Here is a 22,031-nt window from a genome sequence, read left to right as displayed (position 1 = left end):
GCCAACGAATTACCCTCTCCTGAGAATATGATAAGGACGACGAATGGTATAATAACATCTCAGATGTATTTTGACACTAAAGAGGCTCATGAGATGTGAAATAGGTCTCAACAAAACACGCAATTCCCATTTTTTTTTAAGTTTAAAAGTTATTAACGAATGTTGTAAAATTCCGATTCTTCGCCTATAAAAATGTCAAAGCTTGTGGCAGGATAAATAAAAAAATTTAGAGGAAGATATTTTGAATTTTTTTTTTTATATAAGAATTGATTTCTTCTTCTATCAGTAAACTGTTATAAATTTAATTGTGTAGGCTTGTTTTACTTTTATTTCAAAGATGAGGTAAATTCTAAATTTTTACTGTCTAAAAATATGTGCTAATCTAAAATTAGATTTCAAATTCTAAGTTAGTAGCAAACGGTTGCTGCAAAATAAAATTTGTTAACGAAAAAAAAGTGCATGCTTATTATATCTTGTTTTATTAAAAAAAATACAATTCTAGAGATTTAAATAATAAAAATATTTTTTTAAGTAAAATACTCTATAAATAGAGCAAATAAGAAATCGGTTACTAACTTTTGGTTATACTAATTAAAAATTAATAACTTAATTTTATTAATTGATATTAATTTTTTTAAAAAAGACACTACTTTTTTATTACAGGGAAAAATTTCTGGTACTGACTTCGAACTTAAAATTTACAGGCTTGTTTTAAACATAAATACGGAAGAAATTTTTTAAAAATTTCTTTGATTAGTGCTTTATGCATAAAAATCAAATGAAAATGATTTACGCTCAGTGCATTCTCATTAGACAGATGTATCCAGAATTCTAGTAATATCCAGCAAGAATTTCTTGGCTGTCATCATAAAAGTTATAAAGGTATTGTTTTCTGGTAAAATATCTCTTTTTCTAAAAATTGTAATATAAAAAAAAATTATTTCCTTTTACCATAATCTTTGTAACATTTTTAAAAATTTTTTTTTAATTACAATCCCAAATTAAAGGCTTAAAACTAAAGGCGGTGTTTTTTAATTACAAAGTAATCCCATGATATCCTTTACAATTCAGAAGTTAATTTTAACATAAATTGTAACATAAAAATGTGATTGTAAAATTTGACTATTTTCTCAGTAGGAAGCAACAACTAAGGAAGGAAGAAACAACAGTTACAATTTCACTTCCAGTGGTGCAAATAGCTACGCAGTTATAATTAAGTTTCTTCCTGAAAAATCTAACAATTTATAAGCTGAATTTTATAGGAGGAAGCATCCTTTATAGTTTCATCTAATTTGCAGACAATATATGGATTCAGTATTTTTAATAAGTTTTTAAGAGTAAATAAGTAAAGGTAAAATAAAAATAAAATAAATAAAATAAAATAAAATAAAATAAAATAAAATAAAATAAAATAAAATAAATAAAATAAAGTAAAGTAAAATAAAATAAATAAAATAAAAAAAAATAAATAAAAAAATAAAATAAAATAAAATAAATAAAATGAAATAAATAAAATAAAATAAAATAAATGAAATTAAAAAAAATAAAAATAAATAAATAAAATAAAATAAAATAAAATAAAATAAAATAAAATAAAATAAATAAAATAAAATAAAATAAATGAAATAAAATAAAATAAATGAAATAAAAAAAATAAAAATAAAATAAAATAAAAAAAAAAGTAAAAAATAACAAATAAAACAAATTAAAAAAATAACACTGACTAGCAACGTGCACCCAATGCAAGAAAGGAAAAAAAGAAAGAAAAATTACATGAATGTAAAACAATAATTGAAGAAAAAAAAATGCAACATAGCGGTAGAGAGACGGAACAACTTTTTACTGGGTTCAATCAGACTGCACGGGTTAAGGGTTAATAATAGAACTTACCAACAAGAGGCGACAAGGCTCCACTCCTTCTTTGAAATGCTCTTCTTAGACCACCCCTGAGTGCATGATCTTTACAGAACAAAACGAGAGGTATGATGACTCCTTCTAAAAGACCTAACCACGCGATGATTGCTTCGTGCCACGGAGACCACAAGTACGGATAATAGACAGCCATACTCATTAACACCTATGGAGAAAAAAGTTCATTCATTCCCATGTTTTTGAAAAAAGCAATTTTATAAATGTTTCAAATTTTTTTATTATCAATAATACAATGTAATACTCCTAAAAGTCTATAAAATAATTACATAGTAAGCATGTATAAACTCGAGAAAAAAAAATCGAGATGAATATCTATTTTCTTTTAGACAATGTACTTAAATTTAACTTTAGAAATATGTTGTTAGAAAAATAAACAGAAAAATATGATCAAAAGAGTATATAGCGATTATGAAAAGAGGCGTTATAAATTGAAAAGCTTAGTGAATGTAGGTTTAGAGTGACATTTTTAAAAAAAGGTCCCTCGAATGTTCATTTATAAAGTTTATTTGTATGAAAGTTAAGGTAAAACCTAACTTTAAACAAAGTTTATTGGTTAAAGTCGGAAGTAAATTTTAATATGATTCCATTTCGGCCTTTTATTGAGCCTTCGAGGAGTTACCAAGCTGCTTTGGTAAATCCTAGTTTTCATTAACAAAATCAAGAATTTGCTAGGCTTCGGGATTTTACAGTAACATATATATACCAAGGCATTTTGAAAAATCTGAGATTTCTCAGTGAGTTAGTTCAGTTTTATTTTTACTACACAACTTTCATTCATTTTGATAAGTCCTAAAATTTTGAAATATAAAGGTTAAAAGCATTGAAAGCAGTCCTTGATTTTTATTCATAGTAGAAGACGGTTCTAAGTGCATTTGGCAACAAGCAGTCGACGGGAATTTTTTAAAAAAAACTTAAATTTTATATCACATTTAAACCTCAAGAGTGCGTATGCGAAAGCAGTTTAGATGAACGTTTAGGAATTTTTAAGATTCACCAATTGGAACTTTTTAGGCAATGAATAAAGGCAAAAAATAATCTTCTTTTTCTATTTTCAACGTTTAAAATTTAAAGCTTACTCAAACTCGCTAAAAACAGTCATTTAAAATCTTCATGCATCGAACTCTTCGACTGTAAATATCAAAATGAGCCATGTAAACGTAAAAAATACTTAACCAAAAATAGTAACAAAACATTTGATTTGAATAAATAAAACCTCTTATTCAAATCAAAATCTCTCAAATCAAAGAGAAATATCTATGTAATAAATATTTCTCGAATGAATATAAATAAAATAAAACTGCTCTCAGCGTTTAGTTCGTTAGACCGTTTATTGTTAGGAAGAATACAAAAAAAAAAGGTGAAATAAATTAAAAATAAAAACCTAGTTGAATATTGATTAAATGAATAAGGAGAAAAAAAAATCCTTTTTAGCTAATGGTTTAATTCCCGTTTTAAAATATTTCGAAACAAGAAACTGCACTTTCTTGAATTGCAAAATCTGGAGAATTCAAAAGAAACCAAAAAGCAGGCGTACCCTTCATCTCGTCGACCGATTACATTAATCCACCTTTAAAAATAAACTTGGAAAAACGCAAGTTGCATAAAACCTGGTAAGGAAAAATCTCTCCGCGTTTCCTGGACAATTTTTCAGACCGACCCGTTTTAAGTAAATGAAAAAGACACCGAGTTCTTTCATGGCAAAGTACTGGCGATCCCATTTTGTGATATAGTGACGATCAATATCACGGTTCTTCAACCTCATTCTTTATTCCAAACAGCAAGTCCCATTTATTTGAGGAAGAAGAAAAAAAAATGAGAGACAGTTATACCAGCATTCTGTTGTGATTTGAAATTTCCATTTACACTTAAAGTAGAAAGATTTGCTGATATATCTTAGTTATGAGTTTCAGTTCGGTTCGAGCTGCTTAAAGTAGTCCCATTCCATTTTAAGGGTTAATTCAAATAGCTGACGGACTATCACCAGAAGAAAGAGCGAGACTCACAAGTACAATCAATATGCATCGTTTAAGAAATAGGTTTAGCAAAATAAAAAATACTCTACCGTAAAAAAAAAAGAATCATTGACACTTTTTCTGCTAATAAATTTAATCATACAGCGATCGACGCTTAAAACTTGTCTTGGTATTATACATTAAAAACATATAAGACAATACACATAAGATGTGTGAAACAGTGAAGTAATAAAAAAACGGACCACATTGAATAACTTTTGATCTAATGATCGGATCTTCACCTACTAGGACACAATCTTAATGGTTCCAGGGGATGACCTCAGATATGCTTATAATAATTAAAGCGATATCATAAGTAGTTTCTTAAAAAAGATACATCGAAAAAGGTCTGTTTTAACATTATTGATGTATGTCCTAACGACTCACCTTAAAAAAAATTAATGAGAAATATTTAAAATTTCATAAAAAATCTACGTAAGATAAACGAATTTAGTTTACGAACGAACTGTTCAGTTTAGACAAACGAAAATATTTCGTTATAAAATCAATAATGAAGTCAAAAAATTCGATTTATTAAAAAGGAATTACAATTCATATCATCTTAACATTCATATAAAATGTTATATGACATTAAATTTTTAAATAAATGTTTATTACATGACATTTTTATGTAATTAAAAAATGAAAACTTTAGAACTGCCCTCTAACAAAAACTAAATAACGGATAAATAAATAAAATAAAAACAAGACTTGGAACTAAAGTGTAATGGAAAATAAGAATTTAATTTCAATATGATTGCTCATTAAGAAAAAAATAAACCTTTTATATATTTACTTATTTAAATTTCGATTCTTATAGAAAATGTTAAATTTAACCTAGAATTTAACATTTGTTTCCCAACTTATAAAAAGTTAACAAACTTTGATTTAAATGCAACAAGCTATTGTTTTTTGAATTGCTATATGTATATTAATTATTAATTAATTTTCATAAAGACTTCATATATTCTTCCACAATTTTTTTAAATAAAAAACAGCGACATTTTTTAAGAGGAGAAATTGATATAATATGCTTAATTGCTTTTGTTAAATTTCATAAGTATTAGAAAAACAGTTTACAAAATTCTGTTTACTGATTACACTAGATTGACAAGGTAAAATCTGCGGGGGATGAATAACCAGAAGGAAATTAATTTGAATATAATATATATTTTCTGCTTTTGGCGACATCTTTAAATTGACTCCTGAAAAGTTTCGTTTCACAACAATTCTCCAAGAATGTTTGTCCGAAGAAAAAGATTTCAACTCAGAACAGCGCCTTCTTTTTACCCAAAACAACATGATTTGAGAACGAACGAAACATTCAAAAAGACTTAGTCATTTCCTGGGCTCTACAGATTCAGATAAATAATAAATTTCCTCCCTCAACATTTCACAGAACAATCACGATCTTTGGAGAGTTGGAAATGAAATTTTTTCATCTTCAGAAGAAAGCCACTGTAACAACAATGATGGTCTCCGAAAAGAATTCATTCATACGCGCTGTAAGTCGTTAATGAAAACTTACATAAAACAAATCTTCTCAAAACAAATAATACATTAATGCATCGAATTAAGCAAAAACCTAATTTAGGAATATGAATCTGCTATAATTTATGATAATATTTAAAAAAAATATATTGATAGGTTTAAATACTAGCAGAAACGAAAAAGATACGAAGATACAGAAAAATTCTAAATTTTTTTTCCAGAAATTAAAAAAAAAATGGTTAAAAAAACTAATTTCTAAATTTGTAATCTGATTTCTAATTTTTAAATTTTTAAATTTACCTTGTAAACTACTTGCGATGTAAAATCATTTACACGGCTTAAAATCTGTATATATATTTATCAAAATAGATATTTTAAAATACATAACAGAATCCCCCCCCCCCCCCCCCCCGAAGATTTAAGAAATCCTTTCATTCTCAGATTTAAGCGATCGATTTCAGATGATGCATAGTTGATACTACAAAACTTTAAAAATAAATCCCAAATTGAATGCATTAAAATAAAAATTAATTTATTCTTTAATTTATAAATTTTTCAGAATAGATTTTTCAGATTAAATTCGGACATTAAAGTTTAGTTTGCAAGTAGTGTAAACATTTAACATTCAAACACGCATTCCATACTACTGTAATAGCAATGAAGGGTGACAAATCCTCAAATGTAGCTCATTACAGCAACGATTAGTATAAAAAAAATAAGCAAAAAGAACTTTTATTATTCGATTTCATCTAGAGGTTAGCGACTCTCTCTGAATTGGTCATAAAATTCCCACATCGAATTAATTCTCACTACTTTAAATGAGTTAATATTTAAGAAATGTAATAAATCATTTAAGACGAGTTAGCTAAAGATTCTCGAGTTGACATAAAAGATAAAGCCACCTGAAGATGGCAATCAAGAAGTTATTATCAAACCATCATGAACGGATATGGATTCGCTTGACTTCCTCTAAACGGGACAGTCACGGTGACAAAATGAAACAAAAACAATTCTACGATTCCAATGAATATTATGATGCCATAAAAATAACAGCAAAATGTGGCCAGGCTAGTGGAACAAGTAGGTGAAGCGTCATGTTTTTGTGATTTTAATCTCGTTCGCACACATTCCTACATGTAGAAGCTAGATTTGTGGTATTATTTTGAATTTATTGCACTATTCCATGTGGAACTATATTTAAAAAAGTATAATTTAGAATGTAACTATATTATTTGCAGACGACTTTTGGAGCAGAAGAGAAATAAATGAGCGCTTTAACCTCTTTTTTTTTGTTTCCGTTGTGTATCTTTACGCCTAATTAATGACACAGAGTGGAATCATCTTTCGATACGGTATTGGGTGCATTAATTGCATCGAAAGTTCTATCACAGATCATGCTTTATAATTTATGTCCAGAAATTTTATGTTTAAGTTCTCGGGAGATGGAGCTATTTATTGAAGAAAAATCAATATAGTTAACAACAATTATTTTGGGGCCAATAATAATAATTGAAAGAATTCTGTTGTCAAATTCACTAAAAAGTCACATAATAACCACTGATGTGAAGTAAAATATCAAGATGGCTTGAACAAAAATACTTTTTGATTAAAACAAATCTTAGTTTTACGAGTTTGCAGTATAGAATGTAAATTTTATGTGCGTTTGAATCAATATTGCTGCTTCGGTTATATTTAAAAAAGGTATATGATTTATTTTCTTTCAAAATGAGTCTAAATTATAATAAGAAGAATTCTATAAATAATAAACAAAGACAGTTCAATAGACAATGTATAAAGAGTTTATTTTTTTATTTAGCTTGCCTGTAAAATAATTTTCTAATTCAGAATTAAGTAAATAAGTTTTAATGTGTGTAAAATTGTTCATGGTGTGCATATTGTTTCGACAGAACTATTAGATTATGTTGAAATAATTATTTATTTTGTATTGGAAAAATTCTAAGCATCTATTGTTATATATTTGCTGTAATCTGAAGCCGATTTTTTTAGTTTCACTCATTTTGTGCAATAACAGCAATTTTACTGTTACAACAATTTTAAATATGTATCATATTTCTGTTTTTATTGAGAATAATAATAATAAAAATGATAATAATCAAGCAATGATGCTGACTGAAATTAAAAAGCAGATATATTTCATAGTTTTAAAATCATTATCAGGACACAGAAATTTCTATGCTCTAGATTTAAGATAGATTTAAGTAAATTTAAAAATTTTCTTGATTTGAACAGTTTTAAAAAGTTTTGAAGACCAAAACACTGTATAGGGGAGAGTGGGGTCAATTGTAACAGGGTACGATTGTAACAGAGCAAAAATTTCGAGTGTCGGGTTCCAGATTTGGTTCCTAGGTGGTGCACAAGGTGTATTTAACAAATCTACATGTACACCCCTGATGGCAACCATTTTTATGTACTTTTGAAAGAGTTACATCACAAAAGATATTTTCACGTCACGCAAGTACTTTTTTTGGTATTAGAATATTTTATTCTAACAAAGTAATTTTGTTTAAACAAATAAAAATTAGTAACCGAATATGTGAGTGGACACCTTAATTAACATTTCAATAAAAAAAAAGATTAGTTTTGCTAATTAATTAGCATTGTTTTTAACAAATGAAGCTGAAACGGCGTCTTGGGGACAATTGTAACAATAAGTAAAGGGACGATTGTAACAGCTGAAAATAAATAATCTTATGCTTACAAACCAATACTTAACTCTTTAAGAACCACCAATAGTTTCCTATAGCATTTATATTATGTTGCATGTGCATTATTTTATTTGTCACCTTTCACAGCATAAATTAAAATTTTTAACCCCTTAAAGTTAAAAGTTTAACCCTTTAGGTCTCTGCTCATTATTATTTTTGCTCCTAAAATATCACTACTATTTTGATCAATAAAAAAATATATCACAACTATGATAATATGTATAATTAACTATGTTTTAGTTGAATTTATGAACTGTTACAATTGACCCCGTAAGTGGGGACAATTGTAACAAGTGCACGACTGTCAAAAATTGTTAATAACTAATATAATAATATTTAAAATCAGGTATTTAATTTTTTTTCTAGTAGAGGATAGTCTACTTTACTCGTCTGTCAATTAATACTAATAATATATTGGATTTTTTGTTAGTTAAAAATAGTTAAGTAAAAAATGTTACAATTGACACCATTCTCCCCTATATATTGTCCAAAAACTAAAAGAAAATATTTAAGACAATTGCATTTTTTATTTTTGACAAAAATTTATATAAAATTGGGAAATACACTTTTCAAACGAAAATAGTTAGATAGGTAAAAAAACATAATTTCTTTTTTTTTCTTCTTAAATTCAGTTTTTACGTAAATTAAAATGAAAGGATGACGACATAAAAAAAAATAGTGCGTCCGTAAATTAGGTGCAGGAAATGAAATGTTCTGGAATATCAGTTCTTAATATCTAAAAGGGGTCATTATTCTTTGTTTTTCACCAGTTGTAAAATTGGAAAAAGCAAACAACTTTCGATCCTAAATATTGAAAAAGCCCATTCAATGCTAATACATTCACAAGTGAGATGCAAAGGCTCTGTGCATTGTAGCTGTTCAAACAAGCACTGTCACGTGCGGGACCAAGGAACACGAACAAGAATTTTTTATATTATTATTATTTTTATTAAGCAGAAAAGCTTCGTGACAAAAGGAAACAGAGAGTGTTATTTCAGGTCTCTGTCTTTTCAACGTTTTCTTTTTTTATGTTAATACATTTATTTTTACAATCGACATAAAATTTGAAAATTAATCTAAAGTGCAAAAACTGTATCGATTTTTAATTTCATAACAGCCAACTACTGAGACAGTATTCATAAAAGTAGACAACAAAGCTGAACGTGTTTTTTAAAATTAAAAACATACACAATTATAATAATTAAATTGTTTTTTATTAATTTGGTTATTTTTTTATTCTAAAATATAAATTTTAGTTTAATTACACTGATGAACAAATTCATTTTTGCTTTGTGTTGCATGATATTTTTTAACTGATCTTGGATATTTTCATGTCACTTATTTCAGAACAGCTATCGGTTTCTCAGTACAAGGTAAAAAAATTTTTTTTTAAAATAACACTTTTGGTCTTTTTTTTCCTTTCGAAACGTGGCAGTTTAAAAACATTACAACATTTATTCCCTAAACATTTGTTCCCTAAAGTTATTATTACATGGTTTGACAACGTGTAATTGGATTTCAAGACGAAATTAAACAAAACAACATGGAACTAATTAAAAAATATATACAACTAAATAGTCCCACTGCTCATTTTAAACATGCATTCAGTGGTCTGGCTGTTTTTAAATTAATTTCTTACAGTAAATTTAAGGAAAAAGTAATTTAAATAAAAGAAACTTAAAATTAATTTTCTTAATTAAATATTAAAAAATTATTCAAAATATTGGCATTAAATTTTAGCTAAATACAGTTAAATAAAATTTTTATCAAGCCAAATGCACTAAAACATGTTCTTATGATTGACGTTCTAATGTGCTCATAAAGGGAAACATTTATTTGCTTTCAAAAATAGAAAACTAATATTGCATTATATACAATTATGAATGAAAGAAGAAAAACATGAACTTTATTTTGAGTGACAGTTAGTACGGTTAAAAACTCATTTGCTAGTTTCGGCTTTGGAATATAAAACAGATATGATTGACAGCACAAACTGAAGTAATGAGAATATCCAGGAAGCTAATTTTGAAAAGACTCCCGGAACACAGAAATGATTAGGTGCCCTGTTTAGCTCTTTCTGGTTTTAGATGTTTTTATTCATTTTTAAAGCGTATTTAAAGAAACGTTTTCCTTTTTTTTTCTTAACAAAGCAAAATATATGTAATAACAGTTTGTATAAGCTGCCTTTTTCACGTAATAACAGATTAGGAAAAAGCGTACAAAATGTAATCTAAACTGTTCTTATTATATAATTAGAAAAAACCTCTTAACGAAGTTTGAAAATTGCACACAATAAAAGATTTATAAGACATTTGAAGGAAATATAAAATTGAGCTTTAAAAAAATTATTTTTAAAGAACGTTTTTAGAAATTTAAAATTAAAAATAAAATTCATTAAATTTCTCAGTTAAAAATAGCTTTAAGCAATGGTCGAATAGTTTAATTTGGTAAAAAATAGTTTAAGTTATGGTCGAATTTCATACCATAAACTAATTTTTAGAGATATATTCAGGAAGTTTTAAAATTTTTTAGTCAAAATTCAATATTATTAATTTCGCTAAATTGTTTAATTTCCATTGCTTGCTAAAAAAATATTTTTAGTACTTCCCAATAAATATTTTAATTGATACTTCCCCAAGACAATTTAAATATTATTTTAAATATAAAATTAGAATATAAAAAAATAATTTCGAATTAAAATTCAACTTCATGAAAATAATAAACCTATTTTTAGCTTGAGTAAAAAAATTACCACAACTTTCAAATAAACGTTTTTTAAAAAATTGCCCACAATTCTAGTAATTATTAGGTAAAAATAGATTGAACTAAAACACCAAATTGAAATCAGTTTTAATACTGAAATAAAATGGTCGATTCGGCAAGAATTTTTCAATAGAAACTAGCTTTAGTTTATGTTTTCAGAACATTTTAGTATTTTTTATTTAAAATAAGAATTCTCTAAAATTCTCAGACGAAACTAATCAGTTTTAATTTTGAATAAAGACCATTTTAAATTTGAAGTTTTAAGACATTGCTAACGAAATGTATTAAATATAATGAATATACATTAAATTTCACAAACAAGAACTTTTTTATCTGTCTCTGTTGGGAATAATTGACGTCAAGAAGCACGTGGTCTTTTAGAGAGAAACAAACTCATCAAAAAACACCACACCCAACATAGAATCACGAACAGGTAGGTTGAAGGTTGAGGTCACTCTTCTTCAAGGTTCCTAAAACTGTTGTGCGTGAAATTTAAACTCTATGGACATTGACATACCAGTAGGTTATGGTATTGAATATACAATTTGAATGTTTTGATTTAAAATCGATTTTCAAGAAGAAATATTTTGCAATTACTGAGCAAACAATTTTGATACTGTTCATTTGAAAAACCTCCTCTTTTTCTTAACGTGCAGATTAAAAAGATGTTCGTTTCGATAACATTTCTTTTTTTACAAAAATTGTTTCTTTTTAAAAACTATTAGTATTTGCATTTTGACAAATAATCCTGAAAATAAAATTAAAAATTAATAATTTTATTATAAGTCCTATTGATTGTTAGAAATGTTTTTAACCACCCATTGTACATTGAATAATATTAAATATATAAACAATACAAAATAATTACTGTGAAAGTAATAAAACTACGCCTTATAAAATGCAATAAGATTGAAACGTGAATAAATCTGCAAAATCTAATTATTTGCGGGTTAATAATAATCGTTTGAGCAGCGCTACACATTGTTTGAGCTGACTAAATTTGATTTTGAATGAAATAAATGGAAACTTTAAGTGTGGACCACGTAAAAAAAAGTTTTAGGCAAATTTAAAATGTATACAATCAATGCTTAAATTAATTAAGGAGTACGCAACAAGGTCCTTAATAAAACATAAAGTCAAAACTTTTAATTATAACCTTCTCTTAAAAAAACAACGTCATAAGCGACAAAAGATAATCTTTAAATTTAAAAATTTCATCCGTATTATTTCATAACGTTCACGAAAGACAAAAAAGTAATGAATAGAATTTCGCTTAAAGAATTATCACACATTCGTGCAATATAAAATAAATCATAAGTATAAACTGGAAATATTATTCTGTTATTAGGTGTGGTGAAAAAAATCAATATTTTGTATTTATGTGAATCATTAATGGGAAATATTAATTGAATCACACGCCTCTATCGTGACAAAAACAATCACATCTTTACTCATAAAATAAAATAGGGAGGCAGAAATGAATAAATAAAAGATGTTGCCAACACATGTTAAGAAAAATATGCGTGTGAGGATACAATTATGATAACGAATTGCGAGGAAAAAGAAGTTGAAGTAATGATGAAAGTTTTTCGAATTAAGTTGAATTAGCTGCATAAACGCATAAAAAAGTTTCGAAATTATTCACCAATTATTTATGAATAAGTACATATCGGGATAAATTTTTAAAAAATAAATTATGGGATTCCATAAAATACAGAAAAATCATTTATGTAATTTTATAAAATAGAAAAAAATAAATTATAAAGATTCCATAAAATAGTTTACCATACTATGATTTGAAATGAAAAATTATTTGAAAATTATTGATCACGGAATTTAAAATTTTCATGATCTATTACTTAAAAATGGGTTTTATGTTTTTACACGGTTTTTATAAAGGCCGTTTATGAAAATGTAAACAATTCTTGAAAAAAATCTTAAAATTTTCAATTACAGATAAAAATTTTAATACTGATATCTGAACTATTTTGAAAATATAAATAATTCTATTTGGCTACATTTTTGTTAATAATCAAATACTTGTCATAATCTACATTATAACAGTTTATATGCAATTCAATATTTAAACATTAATTTATTATATTTGATGAAATGTAAAATATTGCTAAAACAATTTGCCCAACGAATTTCCTAATATTTTTTTAAAGATTCCTTTTTCAACAGTTTCGCTAATATCGATTGTAAAGACAGTTCTCGATCAATCATCGACGATAATTTAAAAGTGTACCCTTTGAAAATCGCTTGAAACTGGAACAATTACGGCCAGCGTTAAAGATAAGCAGCACGTACGCATATAAATTGATAAGAAATGAAAAAAGCCCATTTTATAAAAAGCTATAAAAGCAAATTAAAATTTAAGATTACCATGGCAAAGCAGTAGTTTTTATCATCATTTTCAAAAATGTTTTTAAAATATTTTTAATAAGTTTACGTACTCTTTAAATTTGTATTTAAGGTATTATAGGTTGGTAAATTTATAATTATTATCTTGCTCTCTTGTTTTTTTTAACTATTGTATTTAATTATTGTCTTGAGAATTGCTTATGTCTTTTGTAAAAAGAAACATTAAGCTCTATTTACAAAATGTTTACAACCGTGTAGAGACAGCACCCCAAAAATAATGCTCTAACCACAAAAAAAATCTTCCAACAGATAGTTTTAGAACTTACGATTCTCCGCAAAAATAAATAGAAACGAAAGTATTTAAATAATCATTAAAGCTACTTCGCCGAACTTTAAATTAATCTTTGAAAAAAGATAAAATTTGTTATTTTTTTCGTATAAAATGAAGAACTTTACTAATGATCAGAATTTAATTAGAAAAATAACTATCGAGAAAACAAGTCTTAAATGACTAATTAATTAATCGTCTTTATTCAGTAGAATTCATAGTAACAAAACAGAAAATAATCGCATTTATCGTTCGTTTAATGTAAATAGTCTTTATACGCTGTTTGCAAGATTAAACATAAGAAAGTTATTTCTTGTTTTATCCGCTTAAATGTATACGCAGAACTAATAAGATACTTTGTCGAAGTTAAGCTCAACTATTCTTATATGAGACATATAACTGATGGTTAGACTTCCACCGAATAGCTACTAGCTCCCATTACGGGTATTAGGTAAAGGAAAATAAATACAAGATAATAATAGAAATGACATAACTTTTTTGTTCTACTCGAAAAGAATTTCTGTAGTTTGTTCGCTCGAATATTACCAGATATTCTACTATATCGAATAATCAACTTGCGTAATTTAATGTCATAAAAGTTCATTTTCTGAAAATTGACAGAGTTGTCAGCAATTTGATATAATAAAAATCAATGTGCAAGCGTTGAAAAAGAAACATAAATTTTACTCAGCAAAATTGTTTTTCACTTTATTTGTGCAAATAGTATACTAGTTAAAATAATAATATTTTAATAATAAAAAGATAATAAAAGGAGAGATAAACAGCCGGATTCTGACTAAGTGTTTTACGATAATTAAATTGATTCAGGCAAGTATAATTTTCAATGTTTTGGATAGATATGTTGATGCAATTACGATTGCTTTCAGTTCAAATTATTTTAAACTTTTTTTTGTTGAATGAAAGTATAGAGGGGTCTACTATTAAATTGGTTTAGTGAATAGAATTTCAGTTTTTTTTTTAAAAAAATTAATAATGTTTGGTGTCATTCTCGTCACACAAAAATGTGCAAACATATCATAAAATCTGTTCAAATTAATTCTTTTATCTGAGAAACTTAGATATATAAAATCATTAGCTACTTTTTTAATAGCATAGTCAATCACTACTTAAATTTTTCTCAGCCAGAACACAGTAAAATTTCTTCAAATTAGAGTCAGGATTTGATGCGCTGCACTTGAAAACTGATTAATTCAATTAAAAAATCAATCTCGTAAAGATATAGCTGTGCCACATAATCTGAACAAACAAACATAGATTCATTCATAATAATAAAAAAAATAGATTCAGCGTCTTCTTGTCCCGCACGTGCTGTGGAATTAGGTAATTGAGATTACAAGCTGAAATAAAAACCACAACTATAAAGGTGTTCAAGAAAGAGGCTGAACTACATCCTTGATTGAAATAAAGCAATCGATTGTTGTATTTTGCGTCTAAAAATGGCAACTAGCTGTTCCTATTAGAGGATATGTATTTTCATTCCAATGGAAACTTATTCCTATTGGTTGCTATCCAACTAATTGATCATTGATGGCTTGCCAGTGCACAGGTAAGTGAAGTGATTACTAAAATAACTAAACTACTGATGAGAATAATAAATTGAATAATACAATTGAATGAGAAGATTTATCAACTCGTCTCTGAATGATAAAAAATTGCAGTTTTTATAATAAAATTCAAGTATTGCCCCCAATGGCATAAAACGGTGAAATGACTTCACATCTCGACAAAAGCTTACTTATCGAAATTCACAAGCTATCTCAATTTCCATTAAACACAACCCAAAATATCTCGTCAGATTACTCGTCACGTTTTATAATGATACTTCATTTTGACAGAAGCCAAACGATTTCTTGAATGCTGCCACCGAGAAATAACATAAAACGACTCCTCAAACTGTCGCTGAACTACTTATGCAAAATAACTTGTATATGTATATAAGATTACTCTTTTTTTCACTACTCGTAAAAATCTCAAAATCGAGGCAAGCAGAGTTAGAATAAGATTCTTTTTCATTCGTTTAATTTTTTATTGTTTTTTTTTCTTCTTCTCTTTTTTGGGGGTGTGGTGGCAAAGAGCACTACATCCAAGACTGGAGCATTTGATAAATAGGTTGCTGGTCTTAGGGATCAATTTCCTTGGTGAAATATAGCCTTACTAAAGCCATGTGCTGCCGACTTTAAAACGAATGCGTTGCATTACTGGTTAGATTCCCCCTCCCCTAACGATTTATACCGGGAAAAAAAAAAAAAAAGAATCCACGAGTTTTATTCGAATCACCATGTGGAAGGATGAAATAAATGCATTTATTCGCTTTCCTTTTCTCCCCCGTGATTACTCATGAGTTTTTTATTCATAACTTGTATGATTTATTGCTTTTAATATTTAGTCCCAGAAAGTTGACAACCATTAAGATTTAGATTTCGAACAATATTTTTATGGGTAGAATATTATATTATATTTCATATTTTCAAATATAGTCAAGAATGACCCATTTTTAAAAAGGAACGATAGTTAGCAAGTTATAAATCATTGTTTATAACAGGGATAGAATAACGTATTTAACATAACTGTTTCATAACTTTATTGGATAAGTAATGACACAAAAGGAAATTATTGCATTCAAATTTAAGAAATCAAATTATGCAAAACTAACTGCTATTTTTCATTATGGTATTAAAATTTTATTTTATATTTTATACCTGGTGTTGAACAGCAGACCCAAATATGAGTGTACAACTATTAATGTTCAGCTCCGTAGCCTTGAAACTTTGAATTCAACCCAGAAGACAAAGGAACATCTGGATCAAGCAATGGGACAAACTAACCATCGTGCAGGAGTTTTTAATGGAATTAACTTAGAAATGCGTAAGAAGGAGAGGAAAACATCCCACAGTTCGCCAGACGGCAAAGAGGTTCTAACCCATGATCTGTCTACCAGTGAGGATATTTTACGTCAGCACTGTGGTCGATGATGCTTTTGACGTCAAAGTTTATAAATTAATATAGAGCATTTAATAAAAATCTTCGATACAATGTCTCAGAATATTTTAATTAATTTATACTAACTATAGCACTAAAAATTGCGCAAAACATAGTAAGTAATATGAGTTGTGATTCTATTAGAACTGAAATATTTTTGTTCTTTTTTTAAGAAGTAGTAACATTTAATTAATTCATTTTTAACGTCAAATATGATTCTAATGTAGTATACGTGAATGCTAACGTTACGTAGTTTTTTAAGGCTAGAAAAAGGGAAAATCGGGAAAAGAAAGGAAAAAATTTGACAATGGGATTTTTATAACAAAATTTACTATTAAATGTTTACAACGACCAAATAGGCCTAAATAAAACGTCAACATCGTTTGTTTTAAACTAGAAGGCTTAGCCCTCTTTGCCTTATCCATTAAATGTTTAGTATGAAACATCTTTTATTGATACTCTTTTAATAATTTCGTTAATATATTTGTATTCGTAAATGATTAATCGATTTATTCTACATGCCCTCAAAGTTTTCTAACAGTTATAGAAAGTTATTCGACGAATTGAAAGCAATTAGGCGTTAAAATGCACTCGTCAACACTATTTTCTTTAATCGTTCGTTTCCCGAGAAAACCGGATGAAAAGAAGTTTTCTTTTCGGTTAACAAGCTCTTAGGATTAAAAACAAACAAAACTAATTTTTTTTCTTCTTTAATAACCAAAGACTACAAAAAGGAGTAAAGTAGAAAGTGAAAGCTTAATCTTATTTAGTTACAAAACAGAATGACAACTTAACAGCGTTTCTTTTAATCCTTTCTACAAATATCGGAAGCCGTAGCACAACAAAAAAGATTTTTCGTAGTCATGGTTACCGAGCACATAACAACTCAAAAAGAGCTTTCACCTTCTAAGAAGGAAATGATAGCGTAATGACATGAATTTTAGTTTGCTTAATCATATAGAAATTCTTATACCCTTATTAATTATTGATTTAGTTAAACGGGACACGCACCATGAAAGATGCATTTAACAAAGTTAAACAGCAATAGGATAAATGAATATTTTAAAAATGAAGCAAAGGTAATGTATCCGATTTGATTAAAAATAAACGAAGATCAAGTGGGAAGAACGCTTTATGTCAATTTTACACAAAAATAACAATTGGACCACCATCTGCTGCATTTTAAGTATAAATTTTTATAAATAAATAACGAGGAAAATCGGTTCTCCCCGAGAGTTATTAAACATTGAAGATGGGTTTTGCTGTGGAAAACGGTCCCTGTCTAAACATAGACACGAAGAACTAAGAAGAATATAGTGAATGAAACGACAGAAATACTAACGAGGAAGTAATTGGGAAGTAATTTTGAGGAAAAAACGGTTCTTGTTTAATCCTGATTTGTAAATTTTTTTTCAAAATTAAAATTATTATATTAGACAATTTAACTTATTTTAATTAATTATTTTATTTTAACTACGTTAGTTTTTAACTTATTCACATCAAAATATCAGAAATATATAATCGTTGTTTTACTTATTAATTCAAATCAAATTTAAACAAAAATTTATACAAATAAAATATTATTTTTTAAAAAAGACATTCTCGTTCAATTAAAATTTCCAGTTAATAATTTTAATTGAAAAGGGTTGCTTTAAGAAATGAGCGATATTTCACATTTGCAACCTAGTTTATTTTAAAAATATTCTTCTTAGTAATTTGTTAAGAAGTATATATTTTTTTAAAGAAAATTCTCGGTAAAAGTATCTTTAAGGATTTTCGTAACTTGAAAATCTCTTTAAAAATGAAAACGTAACTTGAGAAACAACTGGCCCGAAACAACTACCGTCACTTCCTCCAACGAACAAAAGAGACGATTTCGAAGCTTAACTTCAGTTATGGGGGTGAGGAGAAAATGCCGAAACAGATTTTAAACGTCCCATTCTCATTCATTCATCTTCTGCTGCTTTGCTTCCGCGTTTTACAAAATCCGCCGTCGCAGCTTTCCGTTTCTATAGTACATTTAAAAGGTTAAGTTAAACTCAATTTTCTTGCACAACTAGCGGAACAATAGCTCGTAAAAGATGAAAACATAAAGACAAGTTTTTTTTCTTGCGCCATTTTACTGGTAGTTTGTGTTATGGAAATCGTATGCGTTGTAAATACTAGAAAAAGTACACGAGGTCTCAAATTTTTTCCCTAGACGATTATAGGAAAACGATTTGAAATAAGTGCTTTTTTTAAAGACTAAATTACCTTTAAGCGCTATTAGCTGTTATGTAGTAAAAGCTGAAGCAATTAACCGCAACTTGTAAAGCTAATGAACGATAATTTATTCAAAATCAATTTATAAACAAATTGTAAGACTTTTAAAGATGATCATTACTAGATTTTTTTTACGCTTCCATAATTGATTTTTTTTAAAGACTTTAAGTAAACGATTTGGAAAGTCTTCAATAGGTTGAAAACAAAATTAAATTAATTTTATGTAAATAATCCTGGTTTAAACACATCCCAATTTTTTTTTTAAATAGTTGGTTGAAAAATGTTTTAGTTAGTATGTACGAAAAAGAGAAGAAAAATGACTTAATAAACACGACTATTTTAGGAGTTAGTTTCGTCCAATAGTAAAGAATTTTTAATAACGCAAAAAATTAATAACAACGGATAACATTACGAAAAAATATTCAAACTGTTAAAAATAGGATTTTTTTTAAATATTATGAAAAAAAAATCCACATACTGTTTTGATTATTCATTAAAATATTCATAGGGGAAAATCAAGCATATTTAAGTTAAATTTTTTCATACAGTCGAAGTAGTGCTAAACTACAATAAAATCCTTCAAATATAAATCATGCATGTAGTTTTCCTGCATACATTTTTCAGCACTTCTACATAATTAAATCTTACTGAACTATATCCAAACGAGTTTTATGCAAAACAGACATGGAATTGCTGACGAAAATTGATAACAGAATTAAAAAAAAAAAAGTATTAAAAGCAATATATAACTTTCTGTCAAATCCGAAGCAGACGACAAAAAATTAACAGGGAAAAAAACCCAAAGAAAAATCGTCGATTTAGCGATTTCAGAAAACGGTTCCGAAGATCGTAATTACATTTCACAGAACAATTTTTTCGCTCTCAAATCTCTCCTTTTCCTCTTAATATTTATTTACTTTCTCCGCGACATCAGCGGAAAACCACCTCAACTCTTCTTGATCCTTCGCTAGAGGTGGAGGAGGAGTAAAGAAAGTGTTGAGGAACTTCAGGTTTGACCTTACTTACCACCCCTCTCCCCCTTGCTCTCGTGAAAGTCTTTTCCTTCGAAATTTGGCCAGGGGCCAAATTAAACACACCAAAATCAACCAGCCTAAAAGTTCTATTTGTTTATCTCCCTTTCTCTTACTAACGCGTGTATTATACAGAAAAAGGAAGCACCACTCCAAGTGAGAGTAAAACGCTTAGAACAAGATAAGAGGTTTCCAATTTGAAACTAAAGCAGTTTATTTCCGCTGGTAAAAATTTAACTTTGAATTGAACTATTTTCACTGTAAAAAGTAGCAGATAAAGGAATACCTTAGCATGGAATTAGATATTTATTTGGATAGAGCCCAAACGATTTCCGATTCAAAATGAATTCGAGTGGAAATATCTACTGCGTCCAATCCTTTCTGAATCTAAATAACACCAAGAGTATGTTGAGATTCGATTTTATGGAAAAATGAAATTGAGAAATCGGCCTTAAATATCGATTCAAGCTTTTGAATCCTTAAAAAAATGCGAATTTCTAGTCTCCTCTGCCAGTTGGATAACAAATAGACGTATTGATTTGTTCCAAATAGTATGTATACTTTTCCCTTAAGTGGGTAAAAGTGGAATTTATATTTTGCGTTCCATGCACTGCACATGTCTTCAGACCAGCAAATTTATGCAGTATGTTAGTGTTTACTAGTGTTAGTGTTAATCAACCAGTTTAAATATTCTATTTGTTTATCACCTTTTCTCTTACTAATGCATGTATTAACAGGAAAAAGACGCACGACACCAAGTGAGAGAAAAACGCTTAGAACAAGATAAGATATTTTCAATTTGAAACTAAAACAGTTTATTTCCGTAGGCATACTTTAGAATTGAACTATTTTTACTTAACAAAATGGCAAGAAAGAGTACACTGAGAAAAAATATGATCAAAACTACCATAATATGGTAACATTTGCTGTGTTTCTGGCTCTATGGGAACACCAAAAAAATTGGTAATTGTTGCCGAAGCGCTTTGGTAATGATTTTGGTAAAATAAACAAAATATGGTTTTATAATATGCGATAAAATTTGGTAAAAGTGGTGAAATTTAGCAATTTTAAAATATCCTTATAGTAATAAGAGTATTCCAATTCTTATAGTAATAAGAATTACAATTTTGAAAAAAATATTTAATAGTTTTTTTTACTAGAAATGTCACTACCATATAGTACGGTAATTTTATCAGACTTTTTCTCTCCATGTAACTTACCTTAGCATGGTATTAGATATTTATTTAGATATAGTCTAGTGTTTTCCGATTCAAACTGAATGGAAAGGGAATATCTATTGTGTTCATCCCTTTCTGAATCTAAATAATACCAATCGTATATTGAGATTCAATTTTATGGAAAATAAAATTGAGAAATCGGCCTTAATCTATTCCTGAATCTTTTGAATTCTTAAAAAAAGATAATTTCTAATATTCACTTTTAGTTGAATAGCAATCAGACTCATTAATTTGTCTCAAACATTATGTATTTTTCTCTTATGTGAGCAAGGTGGAGTTTAATTGGAAATTTGGAATTAAATGGAAATTTTCGCGTGCCATGTGCTTTCTGCCGGAGAAATTTATGCAGTCGCCGACAAAAATGTTATCGTTAACAAACAAAATCGGCAGGAAGTATAAAATTAGCAGATTAAACATAATTTTAAATTAATGAAAAGTGAAATAATTATTTTTGGAATAATAAAAAAACACCTTTCATTTTCATAACGAAATACGAACAATTAAAACAATTGATGTCTTACTATTATCACATTTATTCACGTAACTTTTGAATTTCTTTATGCTTTTGAAGAAAGTTGTTAAAATTTGAAAATAGTTCATCAGATTTCTCATAAAAATTGTGATGGCAAAGTTTGTCTATTATTTCAAATGTGTCATCAGTTTTAAACACAGTTTACAAGCCTCGTGTATTTTTTGTTGTTCTCTTTTAGAACATTTTGACGTCCTACATTAATCCTAAACACCAGCATTTTAAATCAAATATATGCTACCCGCTTTTAAGATAGATAGAACATAAATTTTTTTTAAATATTTTAATCAAAAGCAAAAATAAAAAGATAAAATCCAATTTTAATTATAAAAAACAGGTAGAAATATAAAATTAA

At 27.5% G+C, this 22,031-nt stretch overlaps 1 protein-coding gene across 1 annotated transcript in view; it reads right to left on the bottom strand.

Annotated features, from left to right (window-relative positions):
• Window positions 1–22,031, bottom strand: part of LOC107454177 (uncharacterized) — a 105,915-nt gene that overhangs the window by 13,906 nt on the left and 69,978 nt on the right. The window contains exon 2 of the mRNA XM_016071270.4: window positions 1,891–2,077. Coding sequence (XP_015926756.3) covers window positions 1,891–2,077 — 187 coding nt within the window. The remainder of the gene's footprint in view (window positions 1–1,890; window positions 2,078–22,031) is intronic.

The sequence above is a fragment of the Parasteatoda tepidariorum genome, chromosome 3 (genome assembly GCF_982258835.1).
Source record: "Parasteatoda tepidariorum strain Cologne lab strain chromosome 3, Ptep-v5.0, whole genome shotgun sequence".
NCBI classification, from domain to species: Eukaryota; Metazoa; Arthropoda; class Arachnida; order Araneae; family Theridiidae; genus Parasteatoda; species Parasteatoda tepidariorum.
Note: the sequence above shows the minus strand (reverse complement) of the source record. Positions and strands in the feature narration are given on the sequence as shown.